The sequence below is a fragment of the Bombina bombina genome, chromosome 7, assembly GCF_027579735.1.
Source record: "Bombina bombina isolate aBomBom1 chromosome 7, aBomBom1.pri, whole genome shotgun sequence".
Taxonomy (NCBI): Eukaryota; Metazoa; Chordata; class Amphibia; order Anura; family Bombinatoridae; genus Bombina; species Bombina bombina.
The window spans coordinates 488496546-488517153 of NC_069505.1; the positions used below are offsets into that span (position 1 = coordinate 488496546).

The 20608-nt window shown below is 39.0% G+C and overlaps 1 protein-coding gene across 2 annotated transcripts in view; it reads left to right on the forward strand.

Moving 5' to 3' along the window:
- Window positions 1-20608, forward strand: part of MAP4K1 (mitogen-activated protein kinase kinase kinase kinase 1) — a 290702-nt gene that overhangs the window by 190768 nt on the left and 79326 nt on the right. For both annotated transcript variants that reach the window (XM_053721618.1, XM_053721619.1), the window contains exon 11: window positions 11597-11678. In XM_053721618.1, coding sequence (XP_053577593.1) covers window positions 11597-11678 — 82 coding nt within the window. The remainder of the gene's footprint in view (window positions 1-11596; window positions 11679-20608) is intronic.

Consider the following 20608-nt stretch of genomic DNA (forward strand, 5'->3'; position numbering starts at 1 on the left):
CTTTTCTTTGAAATGTCTCGCTACTGGAGTATCTGAACTCTCATCTTCTATGCTACGTAGGTGTTCTAAAAACCTTTCCTTGAGCGGCCTGGTGGTCTTACCTGTGTACTGCATGAAACAGATTTTACAGGTTAACAGATATATCACATGAGTAGTTGAACAGTTTATTGAATAGTTAATTTTGTGTTGTTTATGGGTTACTGACGATGTTATTACTTCTCCTTCTTTTACAAAATTACAGGTCCTACATATTGGCCTCCTACATTTGTGGAAGCCCCTTTTTCTTTGAAGCCAATTTTTGTTTGAAATAGGTTTAAGCTCAGAAGGAGATAAAAAGTTAGATAAAGTTTTACCTCTTTTTGATATAAAATTGCACCCTTCCTGCATGATTTCTTTAAGTATGGGATCAGAATATAATATAGGTATAGAACCTTGCACAATTTTACAAATTTTGTTGTATTCCAAACTATAGTTTGTAATGAATTTGAGTTTATTCTGATATTTGTCAGTATTTACATGTTGTTTCTTCCTATTCAAAAGATTTTTCCTTGGTATTTTATCCACTGTATTTTTAGCTTTTATTAATGTCTCATTTTTATAGCCTCTATCTTTAAGTCTCTCTAAGGCTATCTTTGCATGTTTTTGGTATTCATCCTCTGTCGTACAGTTTCTTTTAAGTCTAATTAGTTCTCCTTTAGGTATTGCATTAATAACATGTTTGGGGTGACATGAGTCATATTTTAAAGTGGTATTGCCTGCTGTTGGTTTCCTAAATAGTGTAGTGTTTATATTATTGGATTTATCATCGATAAAGATTGTCAAATCAAGGAAATTGACATTAGTTGTACTATAATGGCTTGTAAATTCAATGCCACATTCATTAGAGTTTAAGTATTGACAAAATTCCTCTATTTCAGAATCATTTCCATCATATATAAATAGCAGGTCATCTATGTATCGAAAAAATGATACGATACGTGATTTGTGAGGGTTTCTATCTCCAAAGACATGGGACAGCTCCCACCAACCCATGAAGAGGTTGGCATAGGAGGGGGCAAATTTAGCCCCCATAGCTGTCCCACGTCTCTGGAGATAGAAACTATTACCAAATTTAAAAAAATTATGTGTTAGCAAATACTCTATTGCATTAATCAGAAAGACCTTAGAAGGTGCTTCATAATTACTGTAATTGTCTAGAAAAAATTCTATTGCTTTTAAGCCCTTCTCATGTACTATTGAGGTGTACAAGGATGAGACATCTGATGTGATTAATCTGTAGGTTGGTTTCCATTGTATATTTTCTAGTTTTCTTAATAGTGCTGTTGTGTCTTGAATGTAGGATGGGAGATTACATACTAGTGGTTGCAAAAAAGAATCCACTAATTCTGAGAGTGATTCATTGAGTGAGTTGATGCCAGCTATTATGGGCCTTCCAGGAGGTAATACAGGATCTTTATGTATCTTTGGAAAATAATGAAAGATGGGTGTTACTGGAAATTCAGGGACAAGTGCTTCTTGTATTGACTGATTTATTATATTGTTGTTTCTGGCATAATACACTAAACTAGTCAGTTGTTCTTTAAATTTTTTAGTTGGATTCTCCTTTAATTTTACATATACATTTGTGTCAGTTAACTGTCTAGTAGCTTCAGCTAAATAGTCTTTTCTATTTAGCACGACCACATTGCCGCCCTTGTCTGACTGTCTAATGATTAATTCCTCATCTTTAGTTAAAGACTTCAATGCTTCCTTCTCTGCATATGTAAGGTTTGATTTTGGTCTGTATTTAGATTTAGTTGTATCTCTATTGTTTTCATCTAGAACTCTGAGTTTATTTTCAATGGTCTTTTGAAAAATGTCTAGGACTTTAGGTCTCATTTGTGTTGGATAAAAGGAACTTTTGTTCTTAATATGTTTAAGTGAAATCCCTTTTGTGTCTGGCAGCCCTATTTTAGTTATGTGATTTTCTTGTTCAAGTGTTTGAAGGTCATATACACTGCACCAATCTGTGAAATGCATCTTATCTATTTCAGTGTAATCAGTGCTAACTGTATCTTCACTCATATCAGTAGTTGGCGACATATCTTTATCCTGAGCAGAATAAAAATGCCTACGCAAAGTAATTTTGCGCACAAATCTATTAATATCTAAAATGGTGTCAAACATGTTGAAATGATTTGTGGGAACAAAGTGGGAACAAAGTTAAGTCCTTTTGATAGAACAGAGGTCTCTAAACTAGTCAGATTTTTAGAAGATAGATTGATACATATTTTCTATGTATATATGCATTTTTTCTAAATTTAGCACTCCATGTATTAATTTACTCACATAATTAGGTCACATAGCCAATATATTTAAACAACAAGAGTTGACAGAATATGCACAGTAACGTAACAGTCACTTTTAAACAAGCCACACAAGGGTTAATCAGCATCAATCATTATCCCTATATATTCTTCACCTGTCAACACATACACATATCTCTCTGACGAATTGTGTTTGCACACACGAAACTCGTAAGAGAAAAATTTGTTGCACTTGCATGTGTTCAATTCACGTTTTTGTACTTGTTTTGCACCATTAAAACTCGATTTTTACCTGCCTTCTACCTGGTGGCTGTCTTCTTTGTTGTTCAAACAAAGATAGCAAGAGAACGAAGAAAAATTGATAATAGGAGTAAATTGGAAAGTTGCTTAAAATTGCATGCTCTATCTGAATCATTAAAGAAAAAATGTGGGCTCAGTGTCCCTTTAAGGATTACTATACTTTTAAAACATCTCATTTAGTTTACCTAATTAAATGTCCATGTTCAAACATTTACATTGGTGAAACGACAAGGAGGGTGTGGAGAGAATTAATGAACATAGGTCAAACATCAGATGTGGGAATAGGGACATCCCTATTTCTGCACACTTTCTAGAAAGTTGGCAAGTTATAGATAGTGTGAAGAAACCAAGAAGGGAAGGAGATCGGGAAGTTATGTTAAAGCAAAAAGAATTGTTTTGGATCTGTAAGTTGGATGCAATGGTTCCCAATGGGTTAAATAGGGAAAAATATTTTTCCTTTTTTTTTTTTAAATTGTCTTTCCATCTTTAATGAATTGTGTTCTAAGTGATAAAATATTTTGTCTAGGGAATCAGGAGATATATTAATCTGTCTCTGATTATACTTATAAATTGATTTTAATTTTATATATATATAGTTAGCCACTAGGTGGCACTGTATGGATTAAATAGAGATTGTCATTAATTGTTATAGCATGATTAAGAGTGATTTAACCCAAAACGTTGCTTGTAATGGCCTGGACCTATATGTTCCAATAAAAATTTGATACATTCCATGGTGCTGTGGGAATTTCTTGGACTTTAGAATCTTGTTCAAAAAGATGCCAGCAAATTCGGTTGGGGAGCTCTGTGCCAAGGTAAGTTTGCACAGGGGATATTAAGCAAACAAGACTCTTCCCTAAAATGTGTTGAATATCAGGGAAGTCCTTCAGTTCTTTCTTGTCTTCCAAAAGCATCTGATGGGAAAGGCTGTGTAGATTTTGTCGGACAACAGGACAACTACTGCTTACAGGGAGGAACAAAAAGTCTGTCTCCCTTAAGAGAAGTTTCACAAATCTTCAATTGGGCTAAGCCTTGTGTTCAGCTTCTTGCTGCAGTTCATGTTCCAGAAGTAGAAAATGTCAAAGCAGATTCTTAAGCAGAAAGCAAGTTTCACCGATGGAATGGCAGCTCAGCATACAGTTATTTCAGATGATTGTCAGCAGATGGGGCTTCCAGAAATTGATCTGATGGTGTTTGCTGTGAATTACCAGTTTTCCAAGATTCTTCAGCTTCTGTCCAACACCTCAGGCTTTAGAAGTGGATGCTCTTCTTTAGAAGTGGCCATTCAATCTCACACACATATTTCCTCCAATTCCTCTTATTCCTTCTAAAGAGGATCCTAAGGAAGTCAGCTACCTTTGTGATCCTTCCTTTCTGGCCTCACAGACCATGGTTTCCACTGGTTCATAGATTAGCAGTTGTTCCTCCATGGCATCTTCCCGTCTCTTGGGACATGTTGAGCCAAGGTATAGTAGTTCATCGAAGTCCACAACATTTCAGACTAACGGAATGGTTGTTGAGGTCTCCAGACGTAAGCAAATTAATATTTCTTCCCTATGGCATAGAGAGTCCACAACATTGTTCCAATTACTAGTGGGATATTCAACTCCTGGCCAGCAGGAGGAGGCAAAGAGCACCCCAGCAAAGCTGGTAAGTGTAACTTCCCTTACCCATAATCCCCAGTCATTCTCTTTGCCTTTGTCAATGGAAGATGTGCGAAGATGGTGTCTGAAGATATTTAATCCTTTTATGGGTACTTTTCCCTGCAAGCAAGTATTAGGGGGTATGCTGTGTCCATGTCAATCTCTTTAGTAAAAGTAATGGTGGCTATTGGCAGTTAGAAAGTGGCAAGGTTGTCTTTGCTTTATTTCTAACATTATTGCTACCCCTTCATAAAAAGCCAGGGTTGGTTACTCTGTTTTGTCTTTTTCTTTAGGTCCCTGATAGAGAGTGGAGTGTCTATCACAACTAAGAAGCTGTTCCTGCCTTGCAGCTGGATCCACAGGTAAGTGCCTTTGGCTTCTAGGTACTGAAGGACAGCACTTTGGAGGTAGTTCCTCTTGTGGATCATCATCTGGGACATGTAATCTCCTTAAGGGGTTATCAGTGGGGCAGTTTGGCAGGCACTGAAGTGTGTGGAACTTAAGGGTTAATGTTTCCCCTTTCATAGAGAGACTGGCTGAAGGGTATTATTTAAGGGATCACAAGGAGAGTCTAGGACCTTTATTTGACTTCCAGTGTTATTTTGACTATAACAACGGGTTCCAATGCATACCGGTTATTTTTGTACTTTATCTGAGAGACAGAAATGCGTGGCGCAGTTTCTTTTCTGAGGTCTGGTCACTCTTCCTTATTCTGAGCGGAGTGAAAGGCAGTGTCTCCCTGCATTTACCAGTACAACTCCGGTCCAGTGTGGTAAGACTCCTCAGCTTGCTGAGGTAAAGAGGTGTTAGGGATTTTTTTATATATATAATCTGAAATAGATAGATATTTTTCTGCATTATATGCTTTATTGGATTCTCCTGTCTTAAAGTGACATAATGGTTACTTTGTCTTAAAGTGACATACCGGTTATTTTTATTTCCTCAATTATTATTGGGAACTTTTCAACTATGGACACAGACCAAGACTCTGTTTCTCTGGATAAATGTTCATTATGTTTAGAGGCCCAAATTGTTTTGCCTATGCAATTTTGTTCCTAATGCTTCGCTAAGACTCTAAAATTCAAAGATAAATTACTCCCTTCTCCCTTCCAATTGTCTCTCAGGATTATGCTGTTCAGGATATGCCACAGCTTTCTCCTCAAACGTCCCAAGCCTTAATGGTTTCACATGCAGTGCCCTGTGGTTCCTCTCAACCTCCTGGGTGTGTATATTTGCCAGGAGATTTTGCTGCTCAGATAACCACTGCGGTGTCTGCAGCTTTATCTGCTTTCTCTTCTTCGGGTAAGCGTTAGAGGAAATCTAGAAATATTTCTGCTAGTAAGGTTTCTGACCCCTCTAAATCAGTGTTGGTCAACCTTTCAGATGTCTGATGAGGAAGATGCTTCAGTAGCTTCTGAAGGTGAAATCTCAGACTCTGATTATATGGGGGGAAATCTTGTGAATCTGAAGACGTTAATTTCAGATTTAAGCTTGAACATCTCTGGTTACTACTGAAAGAGGTTATAGCTACTTTGAATGCCTCTGAACCTTCGGTTGCTGTCAGCCATAAAAATTCTTCTAAACTTAACAGAGTTTATGATTCTCCCTCTTCTGAGGTTGTTTTTCCTGTTCCAGACAAGATGTTCGGGAATTATAGCTCAGGAATGGGATAAGCCAGGGGTTCCTTTTTCCCCTTCCCCTGTTTTTAAAAATATGTTTCCTGTTGCTGGCTCCATTTGTGACACATGGCGCACTGTGCCTAAGGTAGAAGGAGCTATCTCTACTCTAGCTAAAAGAACACTAAATACATGCTAGATAGAATGATACATTCAAAGAAAAGATTAGTCCATGAGTAACATGTAGATGTATTTTTTAAAGTTTCATTAGTTGTTTAAAAAGTGACAAAATAAGTGTAAAGTTTTAGTGTTTATAAAACACTGGGAGCTGCCATGTTGTAACTTGTGTTACCTTCTCTGCTGTGGCCAATTAGAGACAGTTATAAATAGGTCACTAGAGTGTGCAGTCAATGGTTGTGCTGGATTTAACAGTGTTCTGCACTTCCATTTCTAACAGTAACTGAAAAGCTCACAATTTCAGAATGGAATTACAGGCAAAGAGGACAAAATAAATAATGAAAGTATATTGCAGAGCTGTTTTATATATACAATTTATCATTTTATATTACCATTTCAAAGTGTTTAATGTCCCTTTAAGGTTCCCATGAATAAGAAGCTAGAGGCTTACTTAAAGAAGATGTACATCCATCAAGGACTACAGTGGCAACCTGCGGCAAGTATTGCTACGGTTGTGGGTGCAGCATCTTATTGGTGCAATGCCCTGTCTTATCTGATATCAGAGGAGACTACGATTGAGGAGATCCAGGATAGGATCAAGGCTCTTAAATTAGCCAATACCTTTATCTTCAAAGCCAACATGCAGGTAATTAGACTGGGAGCTAAGATGTCTAGCTTCACTGTCCTAGCTCGTAGAGCTCTGTGGTTAAAATCTTGGTCGGCTGATGTATCTTCAAAGGCCAAGCTTTTGACTTTACCTTATAAGGGTAAAACCCTATTTGGGCCTGGTCTGGCGGAATTCATTTCAAAGATTACGGGTGGAAAGGGATCTTTCCTACCTCAGGACAAGAAGAATAGACCTAAGGGTCGACAGACTTCTAGATTTCATTCCTTTCGCAAATTTAAAGGACAGAAGTCTTCTTCCTCTTCTTCCAAACCAGGCCAATCCAAGTCCTCTTGGAAATCCAGCCAGCCTTGGAATAAGGGAAGCAAAACAAGAAGCCTTCCGCTGACTTTAAATCAGCATGAAGTGTCCGCCCCAATCCGATTTTGGATCAATTGGGAAGCAGGCTTTCTTTTTTTCGACAGGCTTGGATACGTGATGTCCCAGATGGACATAGTATCCCAGGGTTACAAAATAGGATTCAAATCTTGCCCTTCAAGGGGCAGATTTCTCCTGTCAAGACTATCCTCAAACCAGGCAAAGAGGGAGGCCTTATTAAATTGCGTAGAAGACCTATCCTCCCTGAGAGTTATTGTACCAGTTTTTTTAGAGGAATAAGGTCAAGGATTCTATTCAAATCTGTTTGTGGTTAACAAAAAGGAAGGAACTTTCCGTCCCATCCTAGACCTAAAGTGTCTCAACAAATTCCTCAGGGTTTCTATTCTTCCATTGGTTCATGAAGGTCAGTTCATGATGATTATAGACCTGAAGGACATGTATTTACATGTTCCCATTCACAGGGATCATCACCAGTTTCTAAGGTTTGCTTTTCTGGACAAGCATTTCCAGTTTGTTGCACTTCCGTTTGGTCTTGCCACAGCTCCCAAAATATTCACAAAGGTTCTGGGAGATCTTTTGGTAGTGATCAGATCCCAGGGAATTGCTGTGGCGCCTTATCTAGACGACATCTTGGTTCAGGTGTCATCTTTTCAACTATCAAAATCTCATACAGAGATGTTGTTGTCTTTTCTACGTTCCCATAGGTGGAAATTGAATCTGGAAAAGAGTTCTCTAGTTCCAACTACAAGAGTGTTTTTCCTAAATACAATCATAGATTCCCTGTCCATGAAGATTTTCCTGATGGATGTCAGAAAGTCCAAACATCTTGCTTTTTGCCTTTCTCTCCAGTCTGCTATTCGTCTATCAGTGGCTCAATACATAAATGTGATTGGTCTGATGGTGGCTTCTATGGACATCATTCCTTTTTCTTGGTTCCATCTGCGACCGCTGCTGCTTTGTATGCTCAGTCAATGGAACAGAGACCATTTAGATTTATCGCAGAGGATAAATCTGGACCCCCTAACAAGATTTCATAGGAACATCTGTCTCAGGGCACTTGCTTCCTGAGAGCTTTCTGGGTGATTGTGACCACGGACGCCGGGAGCTGTCTGTGGTCTCTGGAAGAATCTCTTCCCATAAACATCTTGGAGTTGAGAGCAATATTAAATGCCTTGACAGCTTGGCCTCAATTTTCTTTAGTTCAGTTTATCAGATTCCAGTCGGACAACATCACCTCAGTGGCTTACATCAACCACCAGTTAGGAACTTTGAGTTCCTTGGCCATGAAGGAGGTGACTCACATTCTGCAATGGGCGGAAGCTCACATTTGTCTCCTATCTGCCATCCACATTCCAGGAGTGGACAATTGGGAGGCGGATTTTCTGAGCAGACAGATTTTTCATCCCAGGGAGTGGGCTCTCCATCCGGAAGTGTTCTCAAGGATAACTCTCAGGTGGGGGGTTCCAGAGTTGGATCTGATGGCGTCTCATCAAAACGCCAAGCTTCCAAAGTACAGATCAAGGCCAAGAGATCCTCAGGCCGCTCTGATAGATGCTCTGACGATTCCTTGGGTTTTCAGTCTAGCATACCTGTTTCCTCCATTTGTTCTCCAGTCATTGCTCGTATCAAGCAGGAGAGAGCATCTGTGATTGTAATAGCTCCTGCCTGGCCTCGCAGGATCTGGTTCGCGGATCTGGTGAAGATGTCATCCCTTCCACCTTGGAGGTTACCTCTGAGGAAGGACCTTCTATATCAGGGTCCATTCCTCCATCCAAATCTAGATTCTCTGAAGCTGATGCTTGGAGATTGAACACCTAGTCCTGGTTTTTCGGAAGCGTTCATTGATACTATGCTTCAGGCCCGTAAACTTGTTACTCGCAGGATTTACCATAAGGTATGGTGTAAATACCTTTTTTGGTGCAAAGCTAAGGGTTTCTCCTGGAGTCGGGTGAGGATTCCCCGAATTTTATCTTTTCTTCAGGATGGCCTGGAGAAAGGTTTGTCAGTCAGTACTCTGAAGGGTCAGATTTCTGCACTGTCTATTCTTTGCACAAACGTTTGGTAGATTTACCAGATGTTCAATATATTTGTTCAGGCCCTGGTCAGAATCAGGCCTGTATTTAAACCTGTTGCTCCTCCTTGGAGACTTAACCTAGTTCTTAAAGTTTTTCAGCAGGCTCCGTTTGAGCAGATGCATGTTGTTGATATAAAATTGTTATCTTGAAAGGTTTTGTTTCTCCTTGCTATTTCTTCTGCTTGCAGAGTTTCTGAGCTTTTAGCTCTGCAGTGTGATTCGCCATACCTTATTTTTCATGCAGATAAGTCGGTCCTTCGTACTAAATTGGAGTTTCTCCCTTAGGTGGTGTCAGATCAAAATATTAATCAGAAAATTGTTTTTCCTTCTTTTGTCCTAATCCTCCTTCTCATAAGGAACGTCTTTTGCATAACTTGGATGTTGTGCGTGCTCTTAAATTTTAACTTCAAACTACTAAAGATTTTCAGCAATCTTCTGCCCTGTTTGTTGTTTTCCCTGGAAAGCGTAAGGGTCAGAAGGCCACTTCTACTACCCTTTCCCTCTGGTTAAGAAGTATCGTTAGTTTTGCTTATGAGGCAGCTGGACAGCAGCCTCCTGAGAGAATTACGGCTCATTCCACTAGGGCTGTCTCCTCATCTTGGGCTTTCAAAAATGAAGCTTCTGTGGAACAGATTTGCAAAGCGGCAACATGGTCCTCTTTGCATACTTTTTCCAAATTCTACAAATTTGATACTTTTGCCTCGGCTGAGGGCTTTTTTGGGAGAAAAGTTCTTCAAGCGGTGGTGCCTTCTGTTTAGGTCCTCCTGCCTTGTTCTCCGTGTCCTTATGCTTACCTCTTTTTAATTATAATTCAGCAGTTTTTTTGAGTAAACCTCAGTCAGCTCTATGCCCTTGTGTTTCTTCTTTTTCCATTTTCCTTCAGCTGAATGACTATGGGTAAGGGAAGTTACACTTAACAGCTTTGCTGGGGTGCTCGTTGCCTCCTCCTGCTGGCCAGGAGTTAAATATCCCACTAGTAATTGGAATGACGTTGTGGACTCTCCATGCCCGGAAAGAAAGACATTTATCAGGCAAGCATAAATTCTGTTTTTGGCTCCTGTGATTGAGAACCTTTTATAGGCCCGGAAAGATTCAAGTTGTAATACCTATTATACATTTTGGGACACCTTTTCCTCTTGGATGACTCTACATAACATCTCTACAGCATCTTTTTAGCTTTCACATCTGCTTGATTTTCTCCATGATGGCTTTCTTCAGGGTCTTAGTATAAGAACCCTTAGGGTGCAAATTTCTACAATATCTACTATTTCTGTGATCAAATGGGCTCAGGAGCCTTTAATGAGTCAGTTTTTTTCAAGCTTTTGCACATATGCATCCTTCAGTCAGTTCATCAGTGCCATCTTGAGATCTTCCTTTGGTTTTGGATGCCCTACTGAATTCTCCATTTGAACTATTACGTGCGGTTTCCTTTTGTTTTTTTACATTGAAGATTATCTTTCTTGTGGCTATCACATCAGCAAGGCGTGTTTCTGAATAACAAGCCAACTTGGTCAAATAACCTTTTATTGTTTTTCACCAAATTTTCACCAAATTTCTTTCTAAACTGGTTTCCAATTTTAATAAGGATGGGATATTGTGCTTCCTTCCTTTTTTTCCAGGAAAGTAAACCTCTCAAGGGAAACCATAATCTCAATTTGATCTAGTCAGATGTCTATGTATATATATCTCAAAAGAACTCCTTGTCAAGACCAAGCTTCTTCAAGATCTACCATTTCAGGTTCTATCATGCAGACAATCTCTAGAGCTTACAGACAGAAAGGATGGGATGGATGGGCTATAGGCACATTATACTAGGGCAGTTGTGACTTCCTGGGCTCTTGAGATGGATGCCACATGAGATTTGTCACGTTGCAGTTTGGAAGTCTTATTATTTGTTTCTCACTATAAACTTGACATCCGACAGTCAGCTTCTGCTAAAATTGGTCGGAAGATTCTGTCTTCAGTTTTGTCTAATTAAACATTTACTTTTGCAGTATTTAGTCCTTGATGTTATTTCCCACCCTTTCTTTCTTTGTACTCCTATTTACTTTTCTCACTGGTATTACCAGGAGGGCCAAGATACCTAGAAATTATCACCAAAATATAAGCAGTCTACATCTTGGCCCATAACCTGGGTAATACCAGGCTTGCTCCCTTTTGCATTGTTCCTATTTTAAGCTGGGCATCACTAGAAAGGGGATGGTGTTGTGCTTCTGAGCTACCTTTGTACAAGTAGCTAGAGGAATGGGCAGTTCTGTCCATGCCCCTTGGGAGAGTGGGTGTCACTGGAAAGTATTACCCAGGGTATGGGCCAAAATATAGATATTGCTTACATTTTGGTGATAATTTCTAGTTTTCTGCTTATATGTGTATGCATATATGTGTTTGTTTGTAATGTGTATATTCAGTTATGTGTTTGTTTAAATGTATATAAGGGTAATGCAAGTTCACTTAATACTTCTCCTGTTTACTCTCAGGTCACCAGCTTTTCACAACTTTATCAAGGTCGCTCTAACCAAAAACCCAAAAAAGAGGCCAAGTGCATCAAAGCTACTATCAGTGAGTCCTAGTGAGAGATGGAGGGTCATGGGAGCACTCATGCATAGAGGGAAATATTGTTTCAAAGTTCATTATTATTGTTTGCATGCATCTATTTTCTTCTGCAACCATTTTACCCTGGGGCTCGATCTCTGTTACTTAGCATTAATCTCTGTGATTTATTGATTTATGGTTTGTCAGTTTTGAGGGATCAGTTTCTATGATTAAAACTAGATAATTTTTTATTACATGTCTAATTAGGCTTGCGGGTTATTCATTGGGGATTTGTAATTCTTATTTAGGGCCCATAATCTAAAGCTCTCCGCTCTGGCAAAATTACCTAAGCAGACTCGTTGGTACTGTTATGTCCCTCAAAGAATTTTAGAAAGGCAAATTTTAGCTTGAGAACTGTTTAGCTATGCAGAGTTCTGGTTGTAAAGGAGAGACACATATATTGCAATATACTGCTCAAACAAAGCTCCCAAAGATTTTGGGCTAGATTACAAGTTAGGCGCAAACGATTTTGGGCGAGCGCAATCGCGTTTTCGCGATTCATTTTCATTCTGCTGATATTACAAGTGCAGCGAAATCGCAATGTCCGAACTGTGGTTAACTGTTTTCTGAAACAAAAACGTTGCACAAAACACTTCAAAAATACATAACAAAGTACAGTTACACATTTGTTCTATAGCTGAAAGTTTATGTATCCCAAGATGCTCAGGGGGCGTCAATAATTAAAATAAATAACAAAGTACAGTTACACATTTGTTCTATAGCTGAAAGTTTATGTATCCCAAGATGCTCAGGGGGCGTCAATAATTAAAATAAATAGTCAAAAAGAACGAAAATTATAGAAAAAGAAAAAGAGTCTGGAAAATAGATATATGAGGATGTCCTAACCAGCACTTCCTATGAAAAGAGGGAAGTATATAGTCTATAGAAATTTAGCATGTATTAGGTGGTCTAAATCCACATAAGTCAAAAATAAGGAATGCATAAAGTAGAAAAAATACACATCTTTATTAATTACTAATCTATGAAAAATTGTAAAATATATATAACACACCTTAAATATATTAATAAAACACCTATGGCCATAGTAATTGTGGGACCCCAGATAAATAGACGTCTATGTGGCTAGAGTATAAAATATAGGCAATATCACTTTAAGACTGTAGCCCTATGATCGTACAGTCAAAAAACGCCCATTAAATGACATAGGAAATACATCATATTGCACAATAATAGGAGAATCAATGTTAGACAGATATTAGAATTAAGTCTATAGATTCACACTACTGGTGTAGCACTTATACTCGATATCGGCATGTATAACATAGGCTTCCAGGGAAAGCAGTTCAGATCGTATTAAGCAGGAAATTGTTTGATGGCAATTATATAGCCCCAATAAGTATTTTGCGTTGGTATTGCTCAGGGTCAGCTAATATATAGCAATAAGAAGTGTCAGTTGCAAGAAAGCATCCAATTCATGCAGATTAATAGCAAGCAAAGCAGTCAATTAGAGCAGAGTTGCATTCCAGCAAAAAAGCGGTAGTAAAACAGGCAGTGTTAGTGGCAAAGTTATTGCATATCAAAGATTCCAGCCATAGGGGTACTCCTACTGAGAGATATACTCTCGCCTAAGGGACCCCTCTAAATCTCACCACCTCCAGATGCTCTGTGTATCGCCAAGCTGCTGATGACTGCTTCGTCACTCCTTATTCATCCGGACCCCATATCTGTATCATCCTGCATACCAAACTGCATTACCGTCCCAATGACCAAAGGGGTTGTTAAAAGACTTTGTTTTACTCGTGTGGCCCACGCCGAGTCATGTAAACCATGCAACACGTGTTTCGTCGCTAGGAAGTTTCAGTGCGGCTTCTTCACAGCGTATCAGTGCTACTGATGATTTCCCCTTCCGGGAATTTAAACCCTGATGCCTGGAGTTCCGGGTAGAAGGGTTCCTCCCTTCTGTCTGTCTATTACTATGATCTGGTAATTTAAAGGGACACTGAACCCAAATTTTTTCTTTTGTAATTCAGATAGAACAGCAATTTTAAGCAACTTTCTAATTTACTCCTATTATCAATTTTTCTTCGTTCTCTTGCTATCATTATTTGAAAAAGAAGGCATCTAAGCTTTTTTTTTGGTTTCAATACTCTGGACAGCACTTTTTATTGGTGGATGAATTTATCCACCAATCAGCAAGGACAACCCAGGTTGTTCACCAAAAATGGGCCGGCATCTAAACTAACATTCTTGCATTTCAAATAAAGATACCAAGAGAATGAAGAAAATTTGATAATAGGAGTAAATTAGAAAGTTGCTTAAAATTTCATGCTCAATCTGAATCATGAAAGAAAAATTTTGGGTACAGTGTCCCTTTAAGGTGGTAAATTACAATTATTAGAAAAATATTTGTTAGTCATAATTACTTATATTCTATGCAATTGTACCATTCTTTAGACTACTTCTTGTAGTTTTTATTTGAAGGTAAATTCATTACTGTGCAATAAATAATTAAGCATTCCTAAATGTAAAGTATGAGGGTAATATTGGGAAAACATTCATACGTATTTTACAGATTTAAATCATATGTATACCACTACTCAGGAAGAGGTTTATCTGAAATTCATGAAATATTTGACATTTATGTCGAAATGAACACAGTTTGTTACAAAACTGCAAACTAGGGACAAATATTGTTATGTTTAGTTCACAAATATGAATATTCATTGTAGTAATAGCATATCCCGGTTAGGGTAAGTATAGTCTAAGTTTTAAAAAAGGGCGCATAATTTATCTCTTCATTTAGACCAGTTGGTCTAAGGGTATCCATATTGTAGATCCACTTGCACTCTGATTGTAATAATAGTTTGTCTAGGTCTCCTCCCCTACTTTGTAAATCTATTAGTTCAAGACCCCTTACTTTTATTGAAGAGGCAGAGCTCTCGTGACAACTGAAAAAGTGTCTTGCTACATTACTGTCCTTAAGATTTTTATTTTTTTTTGTCTCTTATGTGTTCCTTTACTCTTTCTCTTAATTCCCTATAGTTTTTCCTTATATAGGAAACTGGGCATGATCAAGAAATAATATATACTACCTCTTTGCTGCGGCATGTTATATGTCCCTTTATCTTGTGTTTGTTGTTGTGTGAATCCAGGACTGTGTCTCCTTTTTGCATGTTTTTACATATATGTAGTCTCCCACATGGGAAATTTCCATTTTTCTGTTTATAGTTTGCAAGCCAAGTACCTTTCTGTTGTGTTTGCCTAAAGTGGCTATGGACCAATTTGTCCCTTAGATTTTGTGATCTTCTAGGGGTCATTACGGGTCCTTGCCCTACAATCTCTTTGACAGTTGGGTCTGTACACAGCACTTCCCAATATTTCTGAAAAATGCTCTCAGGTCCTGCCATTTGTTGTTAAAAGTGGTGATAAATGTAATATTCTCACTTTTGCTGTTACTTATGGATCTCTTCTGTTCATTCGTACCATATAGTGTCTCGTCCCTTGTGTTTTTACATGTTTTTTGATAACTTTGTTTTAGATTCTTTTTGGAGTATCCTCTCAGTGTCAGATGTAGTACAGAATTAGTAGAGTCTTTTAGTTCCTAGAAGGAAAAGATAAGTTTGTATAGAAGTTGAATCCAACTGTAGATTATATAAATAACAAATGTTTTACTAAAACCCTTTTTCATATAGGTTTTGTGGAAGAGTTAATGCTCTAGGTCTCGCATCAAGAATGATACTGGAATCACTTTTAGGAGCAAAAAACCCTTTCCTTAATATTGGGTGTATGGGATATGCTAAGTAAGTCTATTGCCAATAGGGCGCAACAAGTAAAGGCAGAATCACTTAGCATACAAACACCTAGCTAAGTAAAGTTGGAAATGAGATTGGATTACATACAAATAGGATTGAGCTTAAGATATATCATTTAGTAGAGAGACTTATAATCAACATACAGAGTCTCCTAATAGTAATATTGAGCGGTTATTTGGAATAACGTTTTAGTAGAATTCAGAGTTGAAAACAATAAGCTGAATGACTCATGATATATTGAAATAACCGTTACCGGTATTAGCTTACTTTAAAGCTGCAGGAGTTCTCCTTGTCCGTGACATGCAGAGGAAAAGGCTGTGATGGAAATGAGGCTTCAGCGTGTGACGTCACCGCACGGCTTGTTGCTGAACTCTGGGAATTGTAGTGAAACACTGCAAGTAATGGAGGAACGATGTAGAGCTAATAGTAGGTAAAAGCAAAGGTGACTTACGATATTTGGTAGGTCTTTGAGTTCCGGAATAGCTGTGGAAAAGGACCTCACAATGGACTAACTGTAGAGAAACACACGGCTAGATTTAGAGTTTTGTCGGTAAAGATCCGCGTAGCTAACGCTCCTTTTTTTTCCCCCGCACCTTATAAATAACGCTGGTATTTAGAGTTCTCTGAAGGGCTGCATTAGGCTCCAAAAAGGGAGCGTACAGGCATATTTACCACCACTTCAACTCTCAATACCAGCGTTGCTTACGGTAGCGGCTAGCTGGAAAAACGTGCTCGTGCACGATTCCCCCATAGGAAACAATGGAGCAGTTTGGGCTGAAAAAAAACCTAACACCTGCAAAAAAGCAGCGTTCAGCTCCTAACGCAGCCCCATTGTTTCCTATGGGGAAACACTTTCTAAGTCTGCACCTAACACCCTAACATGAACCCCGAGTTTAAACACCCCTAACCTTACACTTATTAACCCCTAATCTGCTGCCCCCGCTATCGCTGACCCCTGCATTACACAATTAACCCCTAATCTGCTGCCCCTAACATCGCCGACACCTACATTATATTTATTAATCCCTAATCTGCCCCCCAATGTTGCCGCTACCTACCTACACTTATTAACCCCTAATCTGCCGACCGGAGCTCGCCGCTACTCTAATAAATGTATTAAACCCTAAACCGCCTCACTCCCACCTCAAAAAACCCTATAATAAATAGTATTAACCCCTAATCTGCCCTCCCTAACATCGCCGACACCTAACTTCAAGTATTAACCCCTAATCTGCCGACCGGAGCTCACCGCTACTCTAATAAATGTATTAACCCCTAAAGCTAAGCCTAACCCTAACACCCCCGTAAATTAAATATAATTTTATTCTAACGAAATAAATTAACTCTTATTAAATAAAGTATTCCTATTTAAAGCTAAATACTTACCTGTAAAATAAACCCTAAACGAATAATTATATTGTAGCTATTTTAGAATTTATATTTATTTTACAGACAACTTTGTATTTATTTTAACTAGGTACAATAGCTATTAAATAGTTATTTACTATTTAATAACTACCTAGTTAAAATAATTACAAAATTACCTGTAAAATAAATCCTAACCTAAGTTACAATTAAACCTAACACTACACTATCAATAAATTAATTAAATCAATTAACTACAAATACCTACCATTAAATAAACTAAACTAAATTACAAAAAAAAAACACTAAATTACAAAAAATGAAAAAAGATTACAAGAATTTTAAGCTAATTACACCTACTCTAAGCCCCCTAATAAAATAACAAAGGCCCCCAAAATAAAAAAATACCCTACCCTAATCTAAATTAAAAAAGTTAACAGCTCTATTACCTTACCAGCCCTTAAAAGGGCTTTTTGCTGGGCATGCCCCAAAGAAATCAGCTCTTTTGCCTGTAAAAAAAAACACAATACCACCCCCCAACATTACAACCCACCACCCACATACCCCTACTCTAACCCAAACCCCCTTAAATAAACCTAACACTACCCCCCTGAAGATCTCCCTACCTTGAGTCGTCTTCACCCAACCGGGCCGAAGTCTTCATCTGATGGACCAAAAGAGGGCATCCGGAGCGGCAGAAGTCTTCATCCTATCCGGGCAGAAGAGGACATCCGGACCGGTAGACATCTTCATCCAAGCAGCATCTTCTATATTCATCCATCCGGAGCGGAGCGGAGCCATCTTCTTCCAGCCGATGTGGATCCATTCTCTTCTACCGACGCCTACTCGCCGAATGAAGGTTCCTTTAAATGACGTCATCCAAGATGGCGTCCCTCGAATTCCGATTGGCTGATAGGATTCTATCAGCCAATCGGAATTAAGGTAGGAAAAATCTGATTGGCTGATCGGAACAGCCAATAGAATGTGAGCTCAATCTGATTGGCTGATTGGATCAGCCAATCCGATTGAACTTGAATCTGATTGGCTGATTCAATCAGCCAATCAGATTTTTTCCTACCTTAATTCCAATCAGCCAATCAGAATTCGAGGGACGCCTTCTTGGATGACGTCATTTAAAGGAACCTTCATTCTGCGAGTAGGCGTCGGTAGAAGAGGATGGATCCGCGTCGGCTGGAAGAAGATGGCTCCGCTCCGGATGGATGAAGATAGAAGATGCCGCTTGGATGAAGATGTCTACCGGTCCAGATGTCCTCTTCTGCCGCTCCGGATGCCCTCTTTTGGTCCATCGGATGAAGACTTCGGCCCGGTTGGGTGAAGATGACTCAAGGGAGATCTTCAGGGGGGTAGTGTTAGGTTTATTTAAGGGGGGTTTGGGTTAGAGTAGGGGTATGTGGGTGGTGGGTTGTAATGTTGGGGGGTGGTATTGTGTTTTTTTTACAGGCAAAAGAGCTGATTTCTTTGGGGCATGCCCCGCAAAAAGCCCTTTTAAGGGCTGGTAAGGTAATAGAGCTGTTAACTTTTTTAATTTAGATTAGGGTAGGGTATTTTTTTATTTTGGGGGGCTTTTTTATTTTATTAGGGGGCTTAGAGTAGGTGTAATTAGCTTAAAATTCTTGTAATCTTTTTTTATTTTTTGTAATTTAGTGGTTTTTTTTGTAATTTAGTTTAGTTTATTTAATTGTAGGTACTTGTAGTTAATTGATTTAATTAATTTATTGATAGTGTAGTGTTAGGTTTAATTGTAACTTAGGTTAGGATTTATTTTACAGGTAATTTTGTAATTATTTTAACTAGGTAGCTATTAAATAGTTCTTAACTATTTAATAGCTATTGTATCTAGTTAAAATAAATACAAAGTTGCCTGTAAAATAAATATAAATTCTAAAATAGCTACAATATAATTATTCGTTATATTGTAGCTATATTAGGGTTTATTTTACAGGTAAGTATTTAGCTTTAAATAGGAATACTTTATTTAATAAGAGTTAATTTATTTCGTTAGAATAAAATTATATTTAACTTAGGGGGGTGTTAGGGTTAGGGTTAGACTTAGCTTTAGGGGTTAATACATTTATTAGAGTAGCGGCGAGCTCCGGTCGGCAGATTAGGTGTTAATAAGTGTAGGTAGGTAGCGGCGACATTGGGGGGGGCAGATTAGGGGTTAATAAATATTATGTAGGTGTCCTCGATGTTAGGGGCAGCAGATTAGGGGTTTATAGGTATAATGTAGGTGGCGGCAGTGTGCGGTCGGCAGATTAGGGGTTAAAAAAATTTATTAGAGTGACAGCGATGTGGGGGGACCTCGGTTTAGGGGGTACATAGGTAGTTTATGGGTGTTAGTGTACTTTAGAGCACAGTAGTTAAGAGCTTTATAAACCGGCGTTAGCCCAGAAAGCTCTTAACTACTGACTTTTTCCTGTGGATGGAGTCTTGTTGGTAGAGGCTCTACCGCTCACTTCAGCCAAGACTCTAAATACCGGCGTTAGGAAGATCCCATTGAAAAGATAGGATACACAATTGGCGTAAGGGGATCTGCGGTATGGAAAAGTCGCGGCTTGGAAGTGAGCGTTAGACCCTTTCCTGGCTGACTCTAAATACCAGCGGGCGGTAAAAAGCAGCGTTAGGAGCCCTTAACGCTGCTTTTGACAGCTAACGCAGAACTCTAAATCTAGGCGAAAGTTAGGCAGGATTAACTGACAAAAGCTAGAAGTCTTGAAACTTTCCTTAGAACAAAGGAGTAAGATTACCAAGCACTGAATTGATTGTGGGAGGTAACTTTATACAGGTAAGAGGCAGAAGCACCCACCTACTTAAAGCTACATACACAGGTAAGTCAGGATGTAATATGACACTCAGTTAATCTGTTTCTCAGGTCATCTGCATGGATTTTAAATTATTCAGTTGTGGAGCAATTACGCTTACAACTCAAGTATTGGCCATATGGAATGCCTTTAATTACAGATCCTACATGGTGACTGTCCATCTTTAAGATAGTATTAGCAGCCGTTTCTTTTCTGTATACTTCAGTCTGTATTGTACCATTTTTGGTTGTGATTTCTAAATCCAAAAATGTAATTTTTGTTCTACTGTAAGTATATGTGAATTTGAGATTTAGATAATTTTGGCTAAAAATTTCAATTAGATCTTTAAGTTCTTTTTCTGTTCCATTCCAAAGGACCAAGACATTGTCCACCACTCACAAGGCTTGGAACACCTACACTTCAAGATCCAGGTCAGTCCCAACACTACCCTCCGTGGCACCCTCATCTACAGACCTCCCGGACCTCGTCCTGCCTTCTGTGACTCCATCACCGACCTCATCGCACCCCACGCCCTCCCCTCAACAGACTACATCCTCCTCGGTGACCTCGACTTCCACCTAGACAACCCCAATGACCACAACACTGCCAACCTCTTAGAAAACCTTGGAACCATCGGTCTAAAGCAACTCGTCAACTCCCCAACCCACTCAGCCGGACACACACTCGACCTTCTCTTCTCTGCAGGCAACCACATCTCAGTCAACCACATCACCAAACTCCATTGGACCGACCACCATTGCATACATTTTTCCTTCAACAAACCCACCGCACACCTCCGGCAGCACAACCCACCCCACAGAAACTGGAACAACATCACCGAAGACCAACTGCACTCCACCCTGAACAAGTGCCCCCCAGCTACCTCCACAGATGCCAACTCCTCCGCCCGCAACCTCCACCACTGGCTCACAGACTG